Source organism: Eucalyptus grandis, chromosome 3, assembly GCF_016545825.1.
Source record: "Eucalyptus grandis isolate ANBG69807.140 chromosome 3, ASM1654582v1, whole genome shotgun sequence".
In the NCBI taxonomy this organism is placed as follows: domain Eukaryota; kingdom Viridiplantae; phylum Streptophyta; class Magnoliopsida; order Myrtales; family Myrtaceae; genus Eucalyptus; species Eucalyptus grandis.
The window spans coordinates 70054962-70082132 of NC_052614.1; the positions used below are offsets into that span (position 1 = coordinate 70054962).

At 38.9% G+C, this 27171-nt stretch overlaps 1 protein-coding gene across 1 annotated transcript; it reads left to right on the plus strand.

Moving 5' to 3' along the window:
- Positions 1-19734: 19734 nt before the first annotated feature.
- LOC104421911 (hypothetical protein) lies at positions 19735-25737 on the plus strand. Its single transcript, XM_010034074.3, is given in 4 exon segments — positions 19735-21136; positions 24387-24573; positions 24576-24931; positions 25338-25737. Coding segments are annotated over 4 exon segments (1503 nt in total). The 5' UTR covers positions 19735-20296; the 3' UTR covers positions 25458-25737.
- The last annotated feature ends 1434 nt before the right edge of the window (positions 25738-27171 follow it).

A 27171-nucleotide genomic window follows, 5' to 3' on the forward strand; every position in this document is an offset into this window, starting at 1 on the left:
TCGGCAGAAGCTCATAGGATGTCTTCTTTTAGATAAGTTATACAAGACTGTGCCTTTATGGACATGGACAGCAAAGGCTGTGCTTTTACCTGGTTGAACAATTGAGAAGGGGCTGATTTTGTGAAAGAAATGTTAGATTGAGTATTTTGCACTTACGATTGGCGTCTTGCTTTCCTTGAAGCTGAAGTTATTGCGCTACCTACAGTGGGCTCTGACCATAGCCCTTTATTGTTAACTACTGACATTATACTAGGACGCTGTCAAAAGTCCTTCACTTTTGAAGCATTTTGGTTACAAGAAAGGGAGTGTAGTGAAGTTATTGAGAATGGCCATGGCACAGCTAAGAATCTGACACAACGACTCAAGCTAGTATCGCCGGCCCTTACTAAATGGAGTCTTTAGAAATTTTCTACAGCCACAAACCAAATTGTTATACTACAAATACAGCTCCAAAATCTCATCAACCAACCTCACAATCAATATGATAAGAAGACAGCAAGCAACTTGAAGGCGGAGATACAAAATTTATGGCAGCAAGAGGAGCAATTCTTGGCAATGCATTCTAGAATTAGTTGGCTTAAGTGGGGAGACAAAAATACAAAGTTTTTTCACGCCACAACCATCCAACGACGGCAGCAAAACAGAATTCAATTGCTGAAAGACAGTGAATAGAGATGAGTTAGGGAAGACAATGTTTTGAAACATATGACTATCCAATTATTCACCAACCTTTACCAATCAGTAGGCCACCGAGACTTCCAACCAATCATTGACCAATGCCAGCAAGTGGTTTCATCTACTATGAATAATCTTTTGATTGCAGAAGTTATTCAAGAAGAGGTCAGGGCAGCCACCTTCCAGCTAGGACTTACCAAAACACCAGGACCAGATGGTATGAATGGCCTCTTTTATCGAACTCATTGAAATACGTTGGGGGCTAATCTTATTCTGCTAGTATAGGAGTTCTTTACAACTGGGGTTATGCCTACGGACCTTAATAAAACCATCATTACCCTAATTCCTAAAGTCTCAAACCCAGAAAACCTAGACCAGTATCGTCCTATTAGTCTTTGTAATTATGCCTACGAGATTATATCAAAAGTGATTTCAAATAGACTTAAGCCTTGGCTCCCTGAGTTAATATCTCCTGAACAGAGCGCCTTTGTTAGTGGACGCCAGATTCAAGACAACATTCTCATTGTCCAGGAAGTACTACATCAGTAGCGGACTAGGAAACGTAAGAAATTTTTTTCAAGCAATACTGAAGATGGATATGCAGAAAGCTTATGACCGTGTGGAGTGGGATTTTTTAGAAGCTTATTTTTTGAAGTTGGGATTTCACCCTATTTGGGTTAGATGGGTAATGCAGTGTATAACAACTGTCTCTTATAGTGTGCATTTCAATGGTGAGCAGTTACCCTTCTTCCATCCGACCTGTGGCATCAGACAAGGTGATCCACTTTCTCCCTATTTATATATACTCCTAGCTAATGTGTTATCAAATCTTATCATTCAAGCTATCAACATGGGAAATCTCAAAGGCATTCAGCTAAACAGGTGGTGTCCTGTCTTATCTCATCTATTCTTTGCTAATGACGCTATATTTTTCCTCGACACCAAACTACCGGAATGTCAAAATCTTGCCAATTTATTGAATTAGTACTGTTTAGCTACGGGACAAGCTATTAATCGGAATAAATCTGGAATATATTTCTCTAAGGCTTGTCCTCTTGCCCTACAGGAAACTTTGGGAAATGCTTTGAGAGTCCCAGTTTTAGTTAAACTGAGAAATATTTGGGAATCCCCTCTGACTGGGGACGTTCTAAGAAGGAAATGTTCGCTTGGATTATCGGGAAAATGAATAAAAAACTGGAAGGTTGGAAAGAACATTTAATATCCAAGGGGAGAAAGGAAATCCTCATCAAATCAGTTATTCAGGCTATCTCGTAGTATGCTATGTCTATTTTCAAACTTTCGGTTTCTATTTGTTTGTCCATTGAAAAGAAAATTGCATGCTTCTGGTGGCAGAATGAATCCACTAAATTAGGGATCCATTGGAAACAATGTTATGAGCTTAAGAAAAGTAAGTTTGAAGGAGGTCTCGACTTTCGGAATCTCTTGGATTTCAATAAAGCTATGCTCGAAAAACAAGCCTGGCGTCTAAATCAAAACCCTATAGCGCTATGGAGTAAGCTTTTCAAAGGTATTTATTTCCATTCTCGGGATTTTCTAAATGCTGATAGAGGTACCAGACCATCTTGGGGCTGGCCAGGTCTTTATTAGGTCGGGATTCAATTATTCCAAGGTTTCGCTAGTCAGTAGGTGATGGGCAACGAATCAGAATAAAGGAAGACTGTTGGCTACCCAAAGGTATTTTGGGTGGCCCAACGAATCGAAATGAACCTGTTAAGGTTGCTGAACTCCTAGATGTCCAGACAACTGATTGGAACATTTCCATTCTTAACAGATTTTATGATCACCACACAGTGCAGGAGATCCTTACAATCCACATCAGCCCCTCTTATACAAAGGATAAACTGATTTGGACAGATACTACATATGATAATTACACAGTTAAAAGTGGTTATCAAGCAATTCGGCAAACATCAGTCAGCCACATTCAGTCACAAGGTTTGCATGCTTACCAACTCCCTCAATCATTGTGGAAACATCTATGGAAGTTGAAGATAGCCCCTAAAGTTAATTTTTTTTATTTGGGCTCTATGCCATAATGCCTTACCCACAAAAGCCAACCTTTTTCATCGTAACATAACCCCAGACCCATTTTGCCCTTTTTGTCATGATAACACAACCGAAACAGCAACTCATATATTTCTGCTCTATCTTACGACCATCTCTGTTTGGTCAGATCCGGCACTAAACATTCCTATTAACATGCAGGTTATACATAGCATAGAAACTTGGATTGCAACAATGTTTCTGAATAAACAGACCTTACCTGAATTAAACACTTTGGCATACGTTCTCTGGCACATCTAGAAGGCATGGAATCATTTCATTTTCTGCCAACAACAGCTGGATCCTCGCTAGGTTGTGGATATTGCTATAATAGGTTATCGATAAGCTCTGTATTCCATTCCTAATCTTGCAGACACGGCGCGACAGATGATCAACATTGGTGAAATGTGGAGACCTCCTGATCTCGGTACATTAAAGGTGAATATTGATGGGGCTTTTCAGCCACACACCAATCTTGGGACAATAGCCAGTATATGCCAAGGTCAGAATGGTAGATTGATCAACGGACTTACCAGGAGTGTTGCTGCCTCTTCGACTCTTCAAACAGAGTTCATGGCACTGCTGATCACCCTTCACCATTTGAAAACGACCGGTAGAATCCAAGATCATCTGATCATTGAATCGGATAGCTTGATTTTGGTTGATTCTGTCAATGATCTTACCTGGCTACCGTGGAAGGTTTGTTTCGTCTTCAAGGAAGCCACCAGTCTTTTGCGCAACTTCTCCTATGTTAGGGTTAGTCATTGCCAATGCGAAGGGAATCGTACATCGGACTGGGCCGCAAAGGCCCATAGAAATGGTGCCCTATCTAAAAAAATGGCCCATATCACCTCCCTCTATGTTGTTAGATCTTTTAATTTTTGATGCCTTAGCAGCCGGTTGTACTCCTCCATTTTAATGAATGAAGTTCTCTTTTTTACCAAAAAAAAAAAAAAATGTCCCACGTACCTTCAATGAAGAAAATTAGGGCTCGATTCGCCCTCCAAGGTTTATGTTCGAGATATGAAAGATCTTATCTCGGTCCTCGCCTGCTTCTCTTTTGCATCTCTCCTCCAATTCTAGGCAGTCACCAATTGTTAGGTGAGCGAGGGAGGCAAGCCTTCACATTCCTTCAGGTAATGACATCAACGGGCAGCACCAGATGATTTTAAGCTCCTAAAGTGATTGAAGGGCGTCAATCTGCTTGGATAAGGCCTTCAAATTGGAGCGATGGTCAATGGTGAGACGCTTTGAGATTGTTGAGTTGCAGAAGCCACTGTGGTAGAGATTCTAGTCTAGGAAGGCCAAAGATCGATAAGGACCGGAGACTCTCAAGTCCTTGGAGATCCAAGATGATATTGCTGCTCTCGTATTTGCATAAATCAAGGTCATCACAATTACTTATATGGAGATTAGTAAGGGATGCAAGCCTTCACATTCCATATGGTAATGACATCAATGAGAAGCGATGGTGGATTGCCAATTCTTGAAGTGATTGAAGGGTATCAATCTGCTTTGGTATGTCCTTCAGACTGTTACATTCGGAAATGTGGAGATACACGATATCGTTGGCTTGTGGAAGCCATAGCGGGAGAGATGCTACTTTGGGAAGACTAGTGAATGTTGGGGACTAAAGATTGTGAAGTCCTTGGAAATCCAAGACGTTGCTACTTTGGCCTTTGCATAAATCCAGCTTTTGATAATCATAAATAGTAAGATCCAGTAGGTTCAATACATATCACATGCTGGGTGAGAACGAAGTTAATCGATGACAAAAAAGCGATGCTAAATTCTTCAAGTGAGGTGAGACTTTTCAAATACTTCTCAAGAAAACATTCTAGAAAGTCCATTATCTTAATACTCATACACTTTAAATTACTAAGGTCAAGTTGGGGGAACTATTTACATCCGCAATCCTACAAGTCTAACCCAACTAAATTGGGCAAGGAAGGCACAAGGCTATTCTCATCTACTTTGGAAAGCTCTCACCTTTATAAGCGATTCTCAAGTTCAGCAAATTTGAGTGCGGTCTTAGTCAATCTAATAGTGCTTCATCTCTATTCCCAGTTATTTGCATCATTAGTATTGAAATCGCCCCATTAAAGTGCCAAACATTATCCTGCAATATCAGAAATCTAATCCATAATCAATCTCCTAGAATACATTTCACAAAACAAACAAATAACATTTGCGTACAGCTCCTCTGATAAAAATGATTTTTGTATAACATTTTTCAAATCATTTGCAAACTCAATTAAAAAATCAGAATACGTTTCACAAATTATTTCACAATCCATTTCATAAACTAGGATCATAAATCAGTATATACAACACCTTTTGCAACACATTTCCTAAAACAATTCTCGAACCGTTCACAAATACCAAAATGTAGTGAAATTCATATTTTTGTTCAACAAACATGTTTTTTCATAATTCATAATATATCTAATCCATATCATTTTGGAATATGAATTTACAAACTTAAAGAAGAGATAGTATTATTCATTAGAGAAAGCTAAAAACCAACGTACAATAGTTATTCGAGCCAATGCATTTGACTTCCTAACAATTAATTAAAAAATGATATAAAAAATCGAGCAATACACTACTTTAATGATTGATTTGACTAAATTATGCCTATTAGTTAAAACCACATTTATGTGCTAGTGAAGAAATTTATTTATAACAAAGTTCATCTTTGTCTCTGATGTATTATCTATTATGCATAACTCACAAATGAAACTTCAAAATTTCATTATGAACAAACCGCTTCGGAATCAATTTTTGTGAAAACCCACAACTCCATAACACCCTTACCTACCATTTCCATATAAATATAATCTTCAATAACTCTTCAATCGAACCTTGTAGTTCAACTTACACACAACTTCAAATTTAAGACCTAAGTTCAAAATTTACTCTGATTAGAGTAACGATAGGCTTGGATACTTATCTAGCATTACAATTCGGAGTTGATATTGACTTGTTGAGATGTTAAGATCGGTTATGGGTGAAATTTTTTTCCTTTTTCTCTTCACGAATGAGCCCTCCTAAGGTTCAACATCACCAACCATAGCTCCGAACTGAAAACTATCCGTCTCTCTCTCGACAATGTAGAGTTTTTATCTACCTCTGGGTAGCAAAATTTCACCGAAACCTTATCCCAAATTCTACCGACACCCTCCTTCCATTCCTCGATTCCCCCTCTCAACCTTTCACCCCCGTTAGCCTTTCTGATCGGCCATCTCCGTCATCTTTGAATTTTGGTTGCGGGACCAAAAATCAGGCGGAACACCTTCTTCGACTGGTTCACTCTTTGCATGTTTCCTTGCCCCTGTGTATCTGTTGATCTATGAGGTTCTTCTGTCTTCAGACAATTCTGTGATGCAATTGAACGGTTCCTGTTTAGATTATGGTTTTCCCTCGTTTTCTATTGTGTGCTGCTGCTTTTTACATTAGAATGGATTTTAGTGAGCCGGATGAATCTGCGCGTCTAGCTACTCTATGTTCCAGACCGGGTCGTCTTAATACTGAGCAACAGATTGAAGTATGGGACGACGATCCTTCCCCTGAAAAATTGGAAGAATGTCAACTAACATTAGTAGGCAAACTCATTTCCAACTCGTCAATAAACTTCCAAGCTTTCCAAAGTACTTTGAAGAGGGCTTGGCGGACTGAACAAGTCAATATATCCCAAAGAGAAACAGGCATATATGTGGAAAAATTTAACTCACATACTGACAAACAGAGGGTCCTCAAAGGAGGTCATTGGCTTTTTTTTCAGGCCACCTCGTCATTCTTAAGTCGTGGCAGCCCAATACCCCCTTACACTGTTATGATTTTTCAACATGTGCTTTCTGGGTACAGATTTTTGGTTTGCCATTAGAATGGACTAAAGAACAAATGATTACAAAAGCTGTGCAGGACATGGGATGGGTAGTAGAAGTTAGAATTGACACTAAAGAAGGGGCTACATTACAGGCTGGTCAAGCTAGAGTTGAGCTAAACTTGCAAGCACCTTTAAGAACAGGGAAATTAATCCGTCTAGATGGAAAATTCTATGGCTTGATTTCCGCTATGAGTGTCTATTTCATTTCTGTTACTTTTGTGGCAAATTGGGACATTATGCTATGTATTGTAAGGATATTCCATATGATGACGCTAAATTAGAAGGACATGAAAAAATGACCTATGGACAATAGCTTAGGGCTGGAGTAAAAGTATGCAGTCCTTACTGGTGCACCTTTACTCACCACAAGAAAAAACAGAGCAAATTGAAGAAAGCATACCTGAAACGCCTCCATCACAAATTCAAAATATCCCTTTTATGCCCCCTCCAAGACACACGACAGAAGACACTTTTACCACTCCAATCACTATGGTATCTCTCCAGGTAATGGTCCTTGACCAGCGACATGCTAAGGAGGCAATTATGCAAGAGACATCCCTCCACATTGTGCTCATTCCTACACTAGCTAAAATGAAGGGTATTCAGACTCTATCTACATATATTCAACTAAATAAGAAGCTGAGATGTTCTAGATTGACACCAAAAGTGGGTGTCACCAAAAAACAGAAAAGACACACTCCGTATGACACTACAGGCTTAATATTGGAGAACTTGGACTACTCCAATCTCACAGAGACACTTGTGTTTGTAGTAGATGAAGCTGGAAATTGGGCTTCGGTGGTTGGTCCTCAATAGCCACCAACTCACAAATGAAGATGATATGCTGGTACTGTCAGGGATTGGGCAACTCCTTGACTGTAACATCCCGGGCCCCACTGTGTAATATTGTCCGCTTTGGGTCACCCGCCCTGGCGCGGACGAACTGCCATCCCAGCGGACAATATTACACAGTGGGGCCCGGGATGTTACAAGCTTATAAGCTGACCAAGATCTTCCTCCCTAGGCGATGTGGGACAAGAGGGAGGTTATCACACGGTCCGCGCCAAGGCGGGTGACCCAAAGCGGACAATATTACACAGTGGGGCCCGGGATGTTACAAGCTTATAAGCTGACCAAGATCTTCCTCCCTAGGCGATGTGGGACAAGAGGGAGGTTATCACATTGACAGTTCAAGCTCTTAAGGCCATGACGGCCAAGGAAAAGCCCAGTATAGTTTTTTTTTTTTTTTTTATGGAAACAAAGAATACTGAGGTGAAGCTTCGAAGTATTCAGCACCGCCTTCACTTCAATAACTCTCATATAATCAACCTTACGGGTCTGGCGAGAGTTATGGCGCTATTTTGGAACAATCAAGTAAGCTTAAATGTGATTCGCTCAACGCAAAATTATTTTGATTTGCTCTACATAGATTTCCAAGATGATCGGACTATACGTCTAACTTGTATTCATGCTCCTTTTGTGTACCACAATAGACAAATTTTATGGGATGAACTTAGAGAGATCAGTTGTGCTAACACATTACCTTGGGTATGTATGGGGGATTTCAATGAAATACTGTACCCCTGGGAAAAGATAGGAAAGAGACAAGCAGATCCCTATCGAATGTTATCCTTTCGAGCTGTCCTCAATGATTGTTCCCTTATGGAATTACCAAGCAAGGGCTGTAAGTTTACTTGGATGAACAATCGCGAGGGAGATCGGCTGGTGAAGGAACGTCTGGATTGGGCGATGTGTACGATGGACTGGCGATTATTATTCACTGTAGCTGAGGTCTTTGCGTTGCCCGCTGTTGGGTCTGACTACAGCCCATTAATTATCGACTCTTTAGCAACCTATAAAGCACAAATGAAATCTTTTAATTTTGAAGTTTTTTGGAATGAAGATGAAGAATGCTGAGAAATTATATCCGCAACATGGAACTCAGTGAGGGTTCAAGGATCTGGACTCATTTCAAAGTTAAAGCATGTTTCTGAAGCCCCTACTAAGTAGAGCCGATTAAAATTCTCCAGAGGTGATCTTAAGGTAACTTCTCTATAGCAACATCTTCGACAAATCATAAACCAGCAGCGTGCTCACTATAATAGAGAGGAAGTAACTAAGATCAGAGAGGAAATAAGGCGGACTTGGCAGCAAGAAGAGCAATACTGGGCTATGCGGTCGAGAATTCAATGGTTAAGGTGGGGCGATAAGAACACGAAATTCTTTCATGCGACCACTCTTCAAAGACAGCAAAGAAATAGAATTAGCATGCTTCAAGATGATCGCCAACAATGGATTCGAGATCCTCATACTTTACAGGTTATGGCACGCAATTTCTTTTCGGGTTTATATACAATGGTGGGTCGTCGAGATTATAGTCCCATAATTCAACAATGCCCACAGGTGGTTACCAACGAAATGAATGACCAATTGCTGGAAGTGGTTACTTCAGAGGAGATTCGTCGAGCTACCTTTCAGTTGGGATCTACTAAGGCACCAGGTCCTGATGGTTTCAATGGAATATTTTATCAAACACATTGGGAGGTTATAAAAGACAATCTTATTCTTCTAGTTCAAATTTTTTTTTAGATAGCACGAATGCCGGCCAATCTGAACCACACTATTATAGCTTTGATTCCCAAGACTCCTCATCTAGAGAGAATGGAGCAATACAGACCAATCAGTCTCTGTAGCTTTGCATATAAAGTCATTTCGAAGGTGATTGCCAATCGCCTAAAACCTTGGTTACCTAAGCTGATTTCTATGGAACAAACCGCATTTGTCAGTGGACGATAGATCCAAGACAATAACTTAATCTTTCAAGAAGTTCTTCATCAATTTAAAACCAGAAAGCGAACCAGGAAATTCAATTCAATTCTCAAGACCGACATGCAAAAGGCATATGACAGAGTTGAATGGGATTTCCTTAGGGACTATCTTCTAAAAATAGGCTTCCATCCATTATGGGTACAATGGGTAATGCAAGGCATTACCACCACTTCTTATAGCATCAGGTTTAATGGAGAGCAACTTCCTTTTATCTACCCAACTCGTGGCCTAAGACAAGGTGACCCTCTATCTCCATATATATTTATTCTTTTAGCGAATGTTCTGTCAACTTTGATCAGCCAAGCAGTCAATATGGGACATATAAAATGTATAAGATTGAATAGATGGTGTCCTACCCTTTCCCATCTGTTTTTCGCTAATAATGCAATCTTTTTCCTAAACAACAGCATTCGGGAATGCCAAAACCTTGCTAACATTTTAAATTAGTATTGTGTGGCCACAGGGCAAGCTTTGAATCGCAACAAATCCGGACTTATTTTCAGTAGGCATTGCCCTATCAGACTACAGGAAAATATGTCTACAGAGTTACGAATACCCGTGCTTCAAAGGTATGGAAATTATTTGGGAATCCCATCTGATTGGGGTCGTTCCAAAAAGGACATGTTTTCTTGGATTCTAGCATGAGTTCATTCCAAACTAGAATGATGGAAAGAAAAGTTCATTTCAAAGGGAGGTAAGGAAATTCTTATCAAGTCTGTGATTCAGGCGATTCCACATTATGCTATGTCAGTTTTCAAGCTACCTTTGTCTCTTTGTAAAACTATAGAAAAGAGTATCGCAAGATTTTGGTGGAAAAATGATTTGAATAGAGTAGGAATACCTTAGAAGAAATGGGATATCATCAAAGGTAGTAAGGATAAAGGCGGGCTCAGATTTCATGATCTTATTGAATTTAATAGAGCCATGCTTGGAAAGCAAGCATGGCGTTTACTACAACATCCTCAAGCTTTATGGAGTCATCTACTCAAGGGTCTGTATTATCATTCTACAGAATTTAAGTCAGTGAACAAAGGAACTCAACCGGCCTGGGTTTGGCAGAGCATTCTTATGGGTAGAGATGCTATTCTCCCACATCTTAGATGGTCGGTCGGCAATGGGAGTAAAATCAGAATCCGAGAGGATCCATGGTTACCAAGAGGAATTCTTGGTGGACCTGCGACCAAAGAGGAACCATAGCTGGTGGCTAATCTAATAGATCCAATCCATAACAACTGGAACACATCTCTGCTCCATCGTTTTCTGGATGAGCAGATTGTTCAAGAGATTCTACCCATCCCAGTTAGACCTCACTATACAGAAGATAAATTAATCTGGCCAGCAACAAAGGATGGTTGACACACAGTGAAGAGCAATTATCATATTTTAACAGCAATCTCCAGCAACAACAACAATCACATGGCATCATCCTCTTATCAGAACCCTAGAATACTATGGAGAAAAATCTGGTCAATGTGAATGGCTCCCAAAATAAGGACTTTTCTCTAGTCGATTTGTCAAAATGCAGTAGCTTCAAGAGAAAATTTGTTTCGCCGACAAATCATAACCGATCCCTACTGTCAGCTATGTCACCATCAAACCCCATAAACTTTAGAGCATTTGTTCCTACTCTGTTCATGGACTCGGCCAATATGGGCTCATCCACAAGTCAACATCAACATACAACCTCACCAAATCCATCGAATAGACACATGGTTAGCAACAAAAATTGTATCAACAAACAACTCACCTTCTTTGGAAGTAATAGCCAACGTTTGTTGGCAGATCTAGAAAATGTGGAATGGCTTCATATTCCGAAATCAACGGCTAGATCCATCCTTTGCAGTAGAGGCTGCTTTGACAGAGACTCGACTTTACCAAATCTCTTCTCCTTCCTCTTCAAGACAAGCTATTGCAAACCATATCCTTGCCCACCTCTGGCGACCACCCCCCAATGTTCAACATCTAACTCTCTCTCTCTCTCTCTCTCTCTCTCTCATGAGGCTTGCTGGAAAGAATGAGGAAGACTTAAGGGTTTCTTAATTAAATGGGTGAGGCTAAGGAAATAATGGGTTTGGCTTTAATTTTAATTCTTTCACTTTAAGTCCCACATAGAATCTACCCTCCTTTAAAAAAATTTTAATCTCGAAATTTAGATAACCTAAATCATCAAATATGTGAGGCTATTTGCGTTTTACCTCCTCAAGCTCCAAGTGATCTTAGTCAATTTATTGACAATCATCCATATAATATTTCTATTACTTGGCATTCTTGGTAGACCATTAATAAAATCCATAGTGATATATACCCACTTTGGGCAGCTTCTACCCATCTCTCCATTGCTTTGAGCATTCTACTTCTATTTTTATTTCTTCTTATTTCCTTCCTTCTCCTTTTTGTAAGGTGGAAGTTTAATTGTCTTACCACCATCTTTGATCCACATTCTAGGCCTATTCATTTATGGGTAGGGAATCCATAAAATCTCTCATATGCTTTTTGTTGACACATAAATTTTTTGGCTACCATTTTAGAATGATTGAATAGAAAACTAGGGACTAACTTGTGGCCACTAAATAAAATAATATAATTAAATTGCATAACATATAGTTTTAGGTGCATTCATCATACAATTTAGTTCATTAACTGCATTTGCATTGAATCGGTGATGGTGAGCAAGCCTAAATTAGCCACATGGATTGGGCCTACAATGGGTATAATTGAACCAAGCACTGGAGAGAGAGAGCAGCCACCTAAAATTTCAAGCCCAAAATAAGAGTGGTTAAGCTTTAATTGAGTCTGGCTTAGCCCACGAAGCTAATAAGCTTTGAGTTTAATTAGAATAAGCTACAAATAGGTCAAACCTATCATCAATTGAGCCCAGAGAGAGCAAGATGCCCACATAAGGCTTGGCCGAAAATCATAAGAGGATGGGCCAAGTTAAGCCCAACTCAATCAAATTTTAGCCCATCATGAGTCTAATTAAGTATAAGCCCTAAGTTAATTGAGCATGTTATTCCCCAATTAACCTAGGTTAAACTCTATATAAACACACCAATACCTCATAATTCAAGGTTGGTGATTTTGATTTAGAACACACGAGTGAAACACGTAAGAAAAAGGGAGAGTGAGAAGGAGAGTGCTTGACCAACAACCCTTCTCTCGGCCTTGCCACCTGCTAGCGATGTAGCCCCAGTGCAGTTGCTATTCCTTTTTTTTTTTTTTTTTGGTCAAAATAGAAGAACTATAAATTCAAGTGAGATAACCTGTACAACCTGAGGCTAGTGCATCAGCACATACAAAGTCGAGCAGATAAAAAGGAGGAGAGACGGCCTAGTTGTGAGTTAAGTCTTCACGACTATGGGCCTTGGCAGCCCAATTGGCGGTAACGTTGGCTTCTCTTCTACAGTGTTGAAGGTGAGATTAGGGAAATGAGAAAACAGAACGGCAGCTTCTGTAAACAGGGAACGCTCCTCCCATGGCGGCTCTCTGTGTTTGTGCATCGTGTCGACGAGGACGAGACAGTCCGATTCAATCAGCAGATCTGCAAGATTGAAGCCTTGCCGAAGCAGGTACTGGAGAGGAAAAACTGATATGATGCCTTGATCTTTCGCTAAAAGCATCCATGGTCCGAAGACGCCGACACTGCTCTACTATTCTCATTTCTCACGATACCTATTGGTCATAGCCACCACCTTGCTATTTTAAGTATCCTGTCCGAATCAATTTACATATATTATGACTTGCTTTGTGCTTGTCAATATTATTCTCACGATAACTACTGGTCATAGTCACCACCCTGATATTTTAAGTATCCTTTCCGAATCAATTCAGATATTGTATGGCTTGTTTTGTGCTTGTCAATATCTAATGCACATATTTTAAGTGGTATGCATCATCAATTGGGATTTATTTCTTAATCTGCAACATAAATATAATCTCTTGATTCTATTTTTAAACCCTTAGATGGAATTATTTGATTGAGCGGTTACAATTGATATTTTGATATTTAAGCCCTAAGATTAGGACATTAATATTAGTTTGCAAAAATATCAAGCTGATTAGATGATGTTTTCAATTTTGAATGGTGTGGATATATTTAGTGGTGGATAATATCTTGGGTGCTTAATTTTTTTGATTGCTTTCTTTATTTAAAAAAAAAAAAAACTCAAAAAGATTGCATGCTAAAGTGTATGGGTCTTTTTAGATAACATTGCATATTTAGGCTAGATTGCATGTTAAATTATTTTAGAATAAAATTATAATAGATTCTAAATAAGATCATCTTTGAATAGATAGATGAATTAAATTACATTGCATAATTTAATAATATTGCACGTTGAGATAATATCTAGCTGATAAAAAAGGTTTTTCCTAATTGAAATAAAATTTAATCTAAATTATTTCTTAGTACGGATAGAATAACCTTCATTTATGGTTGTTTTTATTTTAGTAAATTTTAATTAATAATTTAATAAAAATAAGAAAAAAATCATCTTAGGTAAATTAGCTTGCATCTAAGGCTCATTTAGAATAAAAGTACCAAAATATAATATGCGTGTCATATAGTTTGCATCTAAGGTTCATTTAATTAAAGGCACATGTCATGTAGAGTAGTTTAACCTAGAGTTGCATTTAGACTTGGGTTTGCATTTCATGCATTGCATTCTAGTTTAGTCTTCATTTAAAAAAGTGAAAAGAAAAACCCAAAATTGATTGAAATTTCATTCCTACATTCATAGTTAATTCTCTTGTTAGGACTAAAACAAAACCCAGAAATTATTTTGTTATTTTACTTGCTTATCTCCGTAATTTATTTATTATGTTACTTTTTTTTATTGTTACAATATTGGTTGTGCACCCGCTTGATCATTTCCTAGATATTAATGTCTAGTTAAATTCAATCCAAGCTACTTGCATAAATATTTTTGAATAAATGAAATGGTACCAAAAAAGCATTAGAATGATCCAACGTAATCAAATCTTTGAACTCATCGAATCTCTGGTTTATAGAAATAAAATAATTCTCTCAATGTTTTACTTGGGTATCTAATAGACCATAAAAAATTGATTAGTGACAACTCTTGAATGAAATTGATTTGCATGTTAAAAAATTGAACGGAAATTGTGAATTGGCATTAGGGTTGAGAGAGCCCAAGCTAAGTCTAGATTTTATAATCCATTGGTCAATCCCTAGGTGATATAATGTTAGGAGAGGTCATGACACTTCTTTCTTGAAACAATCATTGTAAAATTAATGCAAGATATATTGGTATACAAGATTTATCCCAATCTCGATAAGCACAAGTATTTCTAACTAATTCAACCACAAATCTAGCACCACACGCTTTTCAAAATCATTCCCCATAGTCGGTCTGAGGTCACATTGCCTAGACTCTATCTTGGCTTTCTCCAACTCCAGTCTTGTTTTCGGCCAAATCGGATCATTTGGACCTACCGGTTTTTGGGTCAAGAATTGAGTCTCATGGCAAGTAGGGGTCTCAAGTCTCGAATTTTTACACGTTTGACCTATCGGGATATACAGGTGTCTACAATGACATTTTTGTAGTAAGAATCCAAATCATATGGCTTAGACCATGTATAAATTAGAAAGTGGGACCTTGCTCTTGCCTCAACCTCGGTCCTAGGCTGCCCTTTTACAATTAGCATCATTTCCGTGTGATTTTGCATGTTCCTAACACTTTTTTATTCAAATTCTAGCCTTGCATTTAGTTTACTATTTATAGCATGTATTTAGTTGAGATTAGGCTCTGAATTAGGTTTACCAAGAAAAAAATGAAAAGGATAAAACAACAAGTAAAAATGAAAAGATAAAGATCGGGGATAATTAGCAAATCAGTTCTAAACCTTTTGCATGAATGTCATCTTAGTCCTAAACTTTTTGCATCAAGTTCCAATGAAGTCCTTTTAGTCAATTGCCACTAGAAATAACTAACATGACATCTAGTCATCGCTAGCCATCATACGTGGTACATTGATGTGCGTGGTTTTACTTGAAACGACTCCCTACATGGATTGCCACGTTAGCGATTGTTGACGACAAGTAAGTAGAAGGATTATATTGGAATTTTGCACAAAGGTATTAGTAGCTTTGTATGTAAATGGTAGCTTTCCTATAAAGTTTGGACTAACATTTGGGGAAGAATTACATCACAAGGCTTAGTTTAATTTGATATTAGTTTTATTTTATTGAGTTAATATCACAAAAAACCTAACACTTATGACAAATTTATCTCAAATTAATTTTTTTACCATAAAAAACTCCAAACTAGTATGCATGTCAAATTTACCTTCGGTTAGTTTCTTGTAAATTTTACCATGAAATTGCTAAATTGGATGACACGTAACAGTTGCCAAATGTACCGGTTTGAAATTTTACCCCTAATTGTCACATGTGTAGTAGTTGGTGGTTTTTTCTGGTATTAATCTAATTTAATAAAAACGAATTAAGGGTAAACTCATTACAAATGTATCAATTTAGGGTTTTTTCACGATATTAGTCTTATTTTATTTGGTCTAATGTTTTATCATTATCATCTAATTCAGGAAACTTGCATCCCGCACTATGGGTTAATTGCACATTTAATTTTATGCATAACTCACAAGTTCTTTTCTCGGGGCTTAACAACATGGCGATGTTTAAATTCGCGTGATACGGCTCGGGTTCTTTACTTGACCATACTCTAATTATGTTTATACTGTTATATCTCACATGACTATTTGTGTGCTTAAATTTTGTCGTTTGCACTCTTGCATGATAATCCAGTTTTTAATGTTTTAAGATAAAAATATTAAAAGAAGAGATGGAAAAGATTGCATGGAACGTTTTTTTTTTTTTTTTTTTTTTTTTAAAGAGAAATGGTTCTTTGGTTCGTGGAAGTAAAACAACCACTCGCATTTTACTTGGCCTCTAATCGGGTCATAAAAGATCAATGGCGGCTCCTAAACTAAATCAAACAGCATAATAAAATTGAAAAGATGAAATTGCCATCGACAATATTTGGTAGAGTTCGTGTGCCCTTTGACAATCCGCAAACCCCTTGAGATTTTCTCGAGAGGATCGCGACAACTCTCAATTATAACATCAATTGTTTTCTTTGTTCTTTTTATGGTCCATGAAGTGTGCTCCTAATAAATTTTACTTTGTCTAGTTATTTTGTTACAGTTTAGTATCACGAAAAAAAAAAAACCCTAAACTGATAAATTTATGACAAATTTATCCTAAATAATTTTTTGACCACAAAAAAATCCTAAATTGGTACACTTGTGACAAATTTACCATTTGTTAGTTTTTGTTAAATTTTATAATCAAATTACTAAGTTGAAGATATATAATAGTTGACTAATGTACTAGTCTAGGATTTTACTCTTTGTTTGTCACAGTTGTACAAATTTTGTAGTTTTTTGTAGTATTAATCCAATTTAATAGAGTGGTTTGAGAATTTTTTTTAATGTCAAAAAATTAGTTATGAGTATATTTATCATAAGTGTATCGATTTAGAGTTTTTTATGGTTATTTGGGGGTAATTGTTACAAGTGTACTAGTTTCTGATTTTTTCAGAGCCAAAAAATTAGCTCAGGTATATATATATATATAATGGTTGAATCTGTGGCTCTAAAATGCTATCACGAGTTCATTTGCTGTTGAAGGTTTAGATAGTACATAATCATGGGTTGATTGCGGGTTGTCTACATTTGTGCATTTGTGGCTTCTTTAACAATGAATTGTAGATGATCCTTACCATCTCCACTTGTACATTTTTGGGTTCATTTATTCTTATATGTAGTTCCTACCAAACAATGAATTGGATTATAGATGAAAATATATGACTTATTATTATATTTCATCAAACAATGAATAAAAACATATCCAAATTCTTGAATTCCATGTCCTAATCTATCCAATCATATCTTGCCTGGAAATTCAAATGACCAGATGCAATCTTACAATAAAATACCTTATACTCATTTACATGTTAAGTACTCTAAAGTAACTTGTCTTTGTACATTAATCGCCCTTTATTATAGTTTTTACATAAAACCACACAACACGTGTTCTAGTACTCATATATAATTGAGAAAATCTCAATAGAAAGAGGGTAAGATAATGAATCTTGACGTATTCTAGCTATTAATCTACACCTCTTGAGGTTCTTTTGAATTGACTTCTATAAAATGATTCAACAAATTATAGTTTTCCCTTTTCGCCATTTATGTTGTGCCCACAATCTAAAAATTTGTTACAAGTTTTCTCTTTCCATATGTTTATGGAGTAAATTTTATCCCTTATATTGATAGAGAAAATTGTCTAAAAAATCTTAAACTTATTGTACGGTGGTCAATTCAATCATAAAGTTTTCAATTATGTTAGTTTAGCCATTTTGACTAATTTTAATCAAATATTACTAACGTGGCGATCTAGTCAACACTAGTCATCCTACATGATGCGAATGCCGCTGACATGAACTATTTTAATATTTTAGGTTTTTTTATTGATTTTTTTTTATTTCTTTTCTTTCCCTCTTTTTAAAAGGGGACCAACAAGGTCACTGGCCACTAAGCAAGCCCAGGCAACCCTATTGACCCTTGGGCTAGGGTTGCAAAGCCCTCACCAGCAGCAAGTGAGTGTTGCGGCCCTTGCAAGGGCTTGCAAGCAATGGCCTGTGCGAGGGCTTGCAAGCCCTTGCCAAGCATAAGGAGGGTAGGCAGGCGGGCAAGGGCCCTGAAGTCCTCATTGTGGCTTGTGATCGACTAGGCGAGGGATTGTGACACCCTCGCCAGCCACAATGAGGGCTAGTGAGCCTTTGCCATATTTGAGATGTGACCCTTGCCCGTAGTTAGTGAGGGCTTTGCAACCCTTGCTTGCTACTAGGCCATGGCTTCATGGCCCACACCTAGGAGACAACAAGGTTGTTGTGCCTTGCTCAACCTATGTAAAAAAAGGAAAAAAATGAATGAAAAAAAATCAATAAATTTTTTTGAATATTTTAAATTAAAAAAATTTCAGCATTAGCTTTGATCGCATCACAAAAGATAACTAATGCGAACTAGATTGCCATATCAGTGATATCCAACCAAAATTAACTGAAAAATATTAAAGTGGTAATTCATTAAAATGTTGAGGACTAGTTTAATAAATCGTTAAAAGTTTTATAATTAAATCGACACAATTATAAGGTTCAAAATTAAATTAATACGATCAAGTTTAAGACTGAATTGATTATTGTAAAATAGATTAAAAACTTTTTGGACAAATTTTCCTCTTGATTCTGGTCAAAATAGCCTTACGGTAGTGGGGTCTCATGTCATCTCTAAAAGAACTAAGGAGGAGTTTAAAAAGTTGAAAATGTCATAAAACGAAAAAGAGAATGTCTGTGTGGATGGCTACACCACCGTCGCATAGCGTCGCGTTGCCATCTTAAAGGCAGGAGACGGTCGCACAAATTTGTGGTTGCGAGCAGAAGATCCCACGACCCCACCAGCCCTGTTTTCCTTTTCTAATTTTCGAATTTTCTAGTTTTTGAACTTTTCTGAGTTTTTTTCGTTGATTACCATATCCGATCGGAAATCATGTCAACAGTGTCTATCCTCTATTTCCACATTTGATTGGAATTTGGGCATCAGTTACTAAAACAATAAAATTTTGTTGAACTTTGTTATTAAAATCAAAATCCGACAAGTTAGCCGTAAATACCATCTCAATTGAGTGACCCCTGCAGAAATTTAACCTTAGCCTTTTAGATCGGCCATATTTACTAATCGGCTAGTGCCCTTATCCATCCCATATTAAGAGCTAGCTAATGCGGGAGCATTAAATTCCATTGAAGATCCTTTGATATTTATGCAAGTAAAGGTAGATTTCGGCCACAACATAATGCTCAAGATGTAGTTTCTAAATATAGAGAAAAAAGTTTAGGAAAAAAATATAGAGAAATAAATGCCCGTTCAAGAGCTGAAGGGTTGAATCCTAAATTAAGTATATTTATTAATATGAGTAAGTGCCCTAGTTCATGTCGATATTCTAATTTGATGTTTCCTAGTTTGGTGGCTGCCAATATAGTGTTTCCTAGTATAATGTTCCTTCGGATTTTTATTCAATTCGACACCCTTGAACTTATATTTTCGCAAATACATCAATCACTTTCTTTCCATCGACCGCTTTCAGCCATCTCATCCAAACGCATAAAGCATGGTAATTCCACGGTCCCATCATGTACGGGTGCACTGTGTAGGGGACCCTGCGCCTTGAGTGCAAGGACTGTTCGCTGGAAATTTAAACCGCACGAACCCCTCTCCTTTTTCCTCTAACGTCTTCGCAGAGAAATTGGTGGCAACGTGTCATTGAGCCGCAGCCCCCGTTTTCGACAGTAGAATCTCGTCAAATCTGTGAAATTTACTTCCACCATATCCGCACTTAACCATCTTCGTCCTTCGTGCGGCACTTGCACTCTCGCCACTTCATCCGCACCGTCTCCTCCCATCTTTTGGAAGCGAAGGGAAGGACAGCGGAGAATTCATTGGTGGAGGAAGAAGATACCGGATCATCAAACTCATCGTCTCTTTGGTCTCGTTTTGTTGAACATTCGATCCAAGCGAGCCAGCGACCACGAACAAGGCTGGATGGAATGGTGACTGGCGGTTTGTTCTCGGGTGTTTCTGAAATTTGTTGGTCGTGATTGGTTGATGTTTTTCTAGCATTTCTGGGGGATAATCGAGAGACTGTTGTCTCTCCGAGCAGGGATCATCTCCGATTTCGATTTCGATTTCTTTAGTGGCTGCTAGCGGTGCAAGAATCCGATTTTGTGGTTTTTCTCTTCGAGTTAGATGAGCCGAGCTCAGATGGATCCGAGTCACGGCCCGCTCAAACCCTCCGATTCCAAGTCTCTCTTCATCCCGGAGGGGCCGCGCAAAGTCCTCGCCCTCTGTTGGAGAATCACGTTGCTGAGTTGCCTCGCCGGGTCGATCTCCCTCGTGCTCTACTCGGCCTTCACCACCCGCGAAACTCACTGGCTCCGTCTCCCGGAAGGCCCCCGGCCCCGAGCCCGAGTCCGCGGACCCAACGGAACCGGACCGACCAACATCTCCCACATCCTTTTCGGCATCGGAGGCTCCCTCCGCGCGTGGCGTGACCGGAGCCGCTACTCGTCCCTCTGGTGGGATCCGAACTCAACCAGGGGATTCGTGTGGCTTGACAAGGAGCCCGAGGAGAATTTCTCCCGGCCCGGGGGCTCGATCCCGTACCGGGTGTCCGAGGACGCGACCCGGTTCAAGTCCTCGAGCTCCAAGTCTGCACCCCGCATAGCCCGGATCGTCCTGGAGAGCTTTAGGCTCGAGCTGCCCGACGTGAGGTGGTTCGTGATGGGGGACGACGACACGGTATTCTTCCCGCAGAACTTGGTCACGGTGTTGGCGAAGTACGATCACCGTCAGATGTGGTACATCGGCGGCAACTCGGAGAGCGTGGAGCAGAACCTGATGCACGGGTACGGCGTGGCCTTCGGCGGTGGCGGGTTTGCCATCAGCTACCCGCTGGCGGCCGAACTGGCCGACATGCTCGACGGCTGTCTGGACCGGTACTCTCATTTCTACGGCTCCGATGAGAGGGTTTGTGCGTGCGTACAGGAGGTGGGCGTGCCCCTCACGATCGAGCGCGGATTCCACCAGGTACATTCGTATTTCACTAGAAGGCCTTCTTTTTTCTCCAATATTTGAACTCTTGATTGGAGGAATCGCAACATAAGTGCACTACACTCTTTAGCCACTTTAAGATTTATGAGGGTTATTTAACAATTGCTTGAAAAGTGATACGGACGTGGCGCAACTGCGCATCAAAGTTAGTCAAAGGTTTGGGCCTACTGGCCGACAGTTTTCAACATTGAAAGAACCGTGATGAACGTTGCTAGTGATTATGGACGCACCCCACTTTGAGCGTGCCCACTAGATGATCATTGGTAATCATGTTTAGTCCTAAATTAAAAATCCATAATAATTAATGGTTGTCATGATGTAACGTGTTAGTGATTATTTTTTAGCGTTAATACCACGGAAAATTTCAAAGTAGTATGCCTATGATAAATTTACTCTAAAATAATTTTGGATCATTAAAATTTCTAAATAAATTTACCAAAAACTAATGTTTAGATCATTAAAAATTCAAAACTAATGGATCATGAATTAAGTCATTGTTATGTGTCATCTAACTCAGCAATTTCATGGTAAATTTGGTAGAAACTAACATAGGTTAAAGTTTGGGATTTTTGGTGATTTAAAAATCAATTTAGGATAAATTCATCATAAGTACACTAATTTAAGATTTTCATATGTTGACCTTATTGTGTATGGGGTATGACACGATGTGGGTGGGCTAAATTTCATGGGAAAATTACTTGGTCAATCCTTTTGATTTTGTTAGTTTAGTCTCAAGCCTTTATGCAAACTTTTAATATAGTCATTCCAACCAATTTTCATTGGACAAAGCAAAAGTGGTGGTTAAGTCCTGGTTGTATTCCTCAGGTGTCGATAGATAGAAATGGACAAATAAGTCTAAATTTCTTTTGCTCTTCTTGAGCCAGGATCAATGTAGGTGAATGGGGGGACACTATCCGCGAACTTTTAATATAGTTATTTCAATTAATTTTTATAAAAAATTATTGACGTGACGGTTCAATTGTCACAATGTTGTTGGGAGAAATGTAGGTGAAAGGAGGACAATGTACCTCAAGCGCCAACTGGTGGGGCATCATTGGAGGGCCCTCCAACATTAAAGCATGTCCTTTCCATTGGCATTGCTTTCTTTTTCCTTCTATCTTTCTAGGTACGGGTAGAAAGCAAAGCTACAACTACAAGCCCACCCAAAAGTAGATCTCTATAATCTAACATGGATTTGGGATTCTTATTTTTGTCTCAAAAAAACATCATTTGCTCAAGCCAAAAGTGTGACGATGCACCCAAAATTAGTCTTGACATTTGAAGGAGTTCACCTATATGAGTCACGCCCATCTCTAGTGCCTATTTCAACATCAAGGAAAATAGGACATTTGAGAAGCTAAATATTACCAAGCTATAATTGCCAGTCATCCCTTGTTTTAAAACTGTAACTTCATCTCATTATTTAGAAAAGAAAATTGAAATCAATTTTTTTAGTGAATAAGGAGGGGGAAAAAAAGAATCTCTTTGCATATTAGTTTTACTTCGAAAAGGATAATTATAGGATGAGATTGTTCCAATGGACCGAAATGCCTGAAAAATTATACATGATGCTTTTGTCGCTAACCTTCTGCGCTAGCACTCCTTTTTTATTTTCTTACTCATCAGCGGAATTGCTTGGATTCTGCTAGATATCTGCGCCAATATGTTTCCCACTTGGTGCCACAAAAGGCATGTGAGATGAACGTGACTTAAGACCGTCCAGATTTTTCCAAGTTATGCTATTTTTGGTGACATTTGACACATCTTGGGCGAGTAAATGAGGTATTTTGAGACAACCTGTACAAGAATTGCTAGTTGGGGAGGTGGTGTGACTGGCTCGTACAGTTATAGTAAATCAATTAGTTTGCCTTAGATGGAACATTCAGTAAATGGTATAGAACCGTTATAGTAACACAAAAAGGAACAGTTACGATTCACTATTCCTATAGTTATAAAGAAAAAGCTTTGGAGTATCTTTTACCCTCAGCTTTGCTGGTTATTAGCATTTGGATATTTCTCTTGTTTTTCCTGTAGAATGTCTTGCCTAGATCCGGATCCATCGCAGAATGATAGCAGCTATTGGTGACGTAGTTCCCACTTATGAGGCCAAGACGATTTAGACGAATACTTGCCAACAAAAAAATGATGGTACTTTTTCGTCATCATGTTTATGGATGTAGCCAAACGGTAACCGTAAAATTAGAAATGAGTTTGTAAGATTACTTTCTCTTACATGATATAGGATGCCTTTGGTTCAGCTTTGCAAATCGGCTTTGGGTTTAATGCAAATACTGAAAGTAAAAGCTATTTGAGAAAATGCAAATTGTATTTGGTTAAAACCTTTTTGCAAATGGACTTTAAGTTGAATATGTGTTTTGGCAAAAAAAAACTTTTACAATGAGCTTTGGATATTATATGTATATATATACACACACATATATTATATTATTTTATTTTATTTGAAAATGATCAAATTCTTCGCCAAACCGACGAAGGGTTACAACCACTGATGAGCCAAATCTAGTGCCGGCGGCTGTTCATCGAGGTTGCCCAATGTCGAGCGATCTTCAACGAGGGTCACACAACCTAGCTGAGGGCCGCCGGAGGTTGCACGACCCAAGTGATTGCCACCTGGGTGTCACGAGGGTCGTGTGATTGAAGATCGCTTGAGGTTGTGAGACCCAAGCGATGGTCGCCTAGGTTGCATGACCCTCATTGAGGGTCCGAGGTCATGCGACCTGCAAAGCGGCCTCGACTAGGTCGCACAACCCTCGCCAAAGGTCACCCGACATGTTAGGCGACCTCGACCGGTGGCCATCAGCATCGGATATGACTCGCTAATGACCGTAGCCCTTTGCCGGTCCAACGAAAGGTTTGGTCATTTTTTAATTGAAAAAAAAAAAAAACTAATGAAGGACCAAATTAGAATTTTGAAAAATTGGTGATGGTAGTTTTAGAAGAAAAAAATGAGTTTTAGTATTTAACTAAATGCTAAAAGCCCGTTCATAGTAGTATTGGGCTTTCGGCTTTCCCAATACTGACTTTGAAGTAAAAGCTAATTTAAAATAGATGTCAAATGGTCCAGTATTTCTCCAAGGGGTTTAGGAACACAGCCACAGAAAACTAATTGCTTCTAAGAAGTTTCACATGTCTCGCTTTTTTTGAGCAATAAAGAAAAAAGTTAGACGCATCTAAAAATCTTTTTCGTTTGGGACAAAAATTTCAGATTGACATTAGAGGAGACGCGTATGGCATTTTAGCGGCACATCCAGTGGCACCCCTCGTGTCGCTCCATCACCTGGACGATGTGGATCCGATACTCCCGCACCGGACCCAGATCGACGCGCTGAAGGCCTTGATGGAACCATACCGGATCGATCCAGCCCGGATTCTCCAACAGAGCTTTTGCTACGACCAAAGCGAAAGTGGTCGGTATCTATCTCGTGGGGTTACACGATCCAGATTTATCCGTCGCTGGTGACGGCGGACGTGTTGGAAATGCCGTTTCAGATGTTCAAGACTTGGAGGTCATGGGCTGATGGCCCGTTCGCATTCAATACCCGGCCTGTGAGCCCCGATCCATGTAGCCAGCCGGTTATCTATTTCGTGGATAGGGTTTGGGAGGTGGGTCGGACCGGGTCTTTGACCACTTATGAGAGATCCGATTTGAAGGGAGGCAGAGGCTGTAAGAGAGCAGATTACGCTCGGGTGTTGGCAGTGCAGAGTATTGCAGTCTCGTCCATGAAGATGGGCCCAGACTATTGGAATAAGGTAATACTTTGGCTCTCTTCCTTTTAAGTGCATAATAGTATGGTCCGCAAGTTCTCTAGCTTTGACGGACAGTTTATTTGGGAAAAACACACTGTTTTCAAGAAATTTATCTTCGACTTTATGGTATTTGGATGATGAAAAACTAATCAATCCATAACTGAAAATAACAAACTCAAATTGGAGGAAACAACACCCCTAAAATAAATCATTTTTCCTTAAATACCAGACAAACGAAAATTAACCATTTATCTTGAAAATAATTTTCATGAAAATATTTTTCTTTATCAAGAAATTTTCAATGAAACAGATGCACCCTTATAACCTATTGAATATCTGCTGAGCTCATTGTCTCATTTGCATTGTAATAACGAGAAGCTGAAACAATTGTGGGAACTTCCGTGTGCAGGCGCCGCACAGGCAGTGTTGCGAAATCATGGATCGGGGAAGCATAAAGAGTAGGAGCATGCGTATTAGGGTCAGAAAGTGTAGAGCACATGAGATGAAAGCATCCCCGTTTCACCATTAGCAACACAGATTGATCCCATGTAGCACATAAAGACGAGTCTGAACGACTTAGAGAGATGTCGGGAGAGCAATGGGATATATGCAAGTTCGGCTGATTGTTAGGACACCGACTTCTCGGACAAATTACGTCCTACGATGAGAGTCAAATCTCCTGTACGATGAGTGATGGTTGCCTAGGAGTATTTGACATTGTTTTCTATCTCGACTCTTCGTCCTTTAGTCTTTAGTCGTGGGGGAGTTCCCGTTCGGCCAATGCGAGATCCTTTTCTTTGTGTCGTGTCTGCTGAAATCTCCAGAAGCACGGAAGTAGAACGATCACTAGCAGCCGGCCAATGCTTTCTTTTTTACTAATCAAATAGACAAGAAGTAATGAAAAAAAAAAAAAAATAGACAAGAAGTTGATGAGTTTTTTGTTCAGTACTTGGATGGATGTTCGTAAAGCATCCGTGCTCACCGGTAATTGCAATGCCGCCGGAGTACCTAGCGACTAGAGTAATAAACAGGCTTCTAAAAGAAAGGAAAATAAGCGGAACCCAACTTATTGCTTGGGCCCAAGTTTCTTTTGCAAGCCCATATACTCAATTTTCCAGCCCAAATGCCTCATTGTTGCAGCTGGAGGCCTCGAAAGAAGAATCGGATAAAAGTGAAAAGAATGAATCCGAAAGAGTGGGGACGCAATTCGGTTCAAATACATGGAGGTCTTGACACGTAGGGTTAATATGGTTTCAAAGTGCTCGATAAAAATCGAAACCTTAATTCATCCGTTCGAAGCAATTTTGGACCAGTTATTACTTTTAGGTTGTAGGTTTGATTTTAGTAGTTGGTTCAAAGACATGGAGGTCTTGACACGTAGGTTTAATTCATCTGTTAGAAGATTTTGGACCAGTTATTACTTTTAGGTTGTAAGTGCTCGATAAGAATTTCAAAAACTTAATTCATCCGTTAGAAGATTTATTATTGATAAAGCTGTAATTTTAGGTCATAGGTTTGATTTTAGTAGTTTTTGAGCTGGTCAGTTGAATAAGAAACTTTACGATGGAGTAAAACCATGGGATTTTACACCTCGTGTATGCAAATAGCGGGCGAGAGCGAAGCATGCAAATGAGGACCGATCCAATCCCAACAAAAGCAGTGTTCAATCAAACAGGCATGATTCAATGTCGAATCAATCAATACACCATGTTTATGCAAACAACATACAAGTGCAACAAGAAGGGAGGAATCCAATCCCATCAAAGCAGTATTCAATTCATAGGCATGAATCCAATGCCAGATCAATTAACACATCTATGTATGCAAAAAGCATCCACGGGTGGAAACAAATCCAATCCATCAAAGCAATGTTAGATTTCAATATTAGTGTGCGATTTCATTACAACATGCAATTCCAATTGACATACAGTTTCATCACATTAGCACCAACATGAAAAATCATACATTGCATTCCTAATCGAAGTCTCATTTCATACAATTTATCACGACAAAGTATAGCATGCAGAGTATTTCATGTATCTATGCGGTGCAATTGTACTATTGACATACATAATCACGACATGCTTCATTATAATGCAACATTCATTACAAATCTGCATTTCAAAATTCAATCAATAACGTTAAATGCATAGGTTAATTTTCAACAGAGTAAGAATAATCATTTTTAATAATATCTCCAATTCTTTTGAAAAATCTTATCGCATGCATGGGGCCTTGGTTCA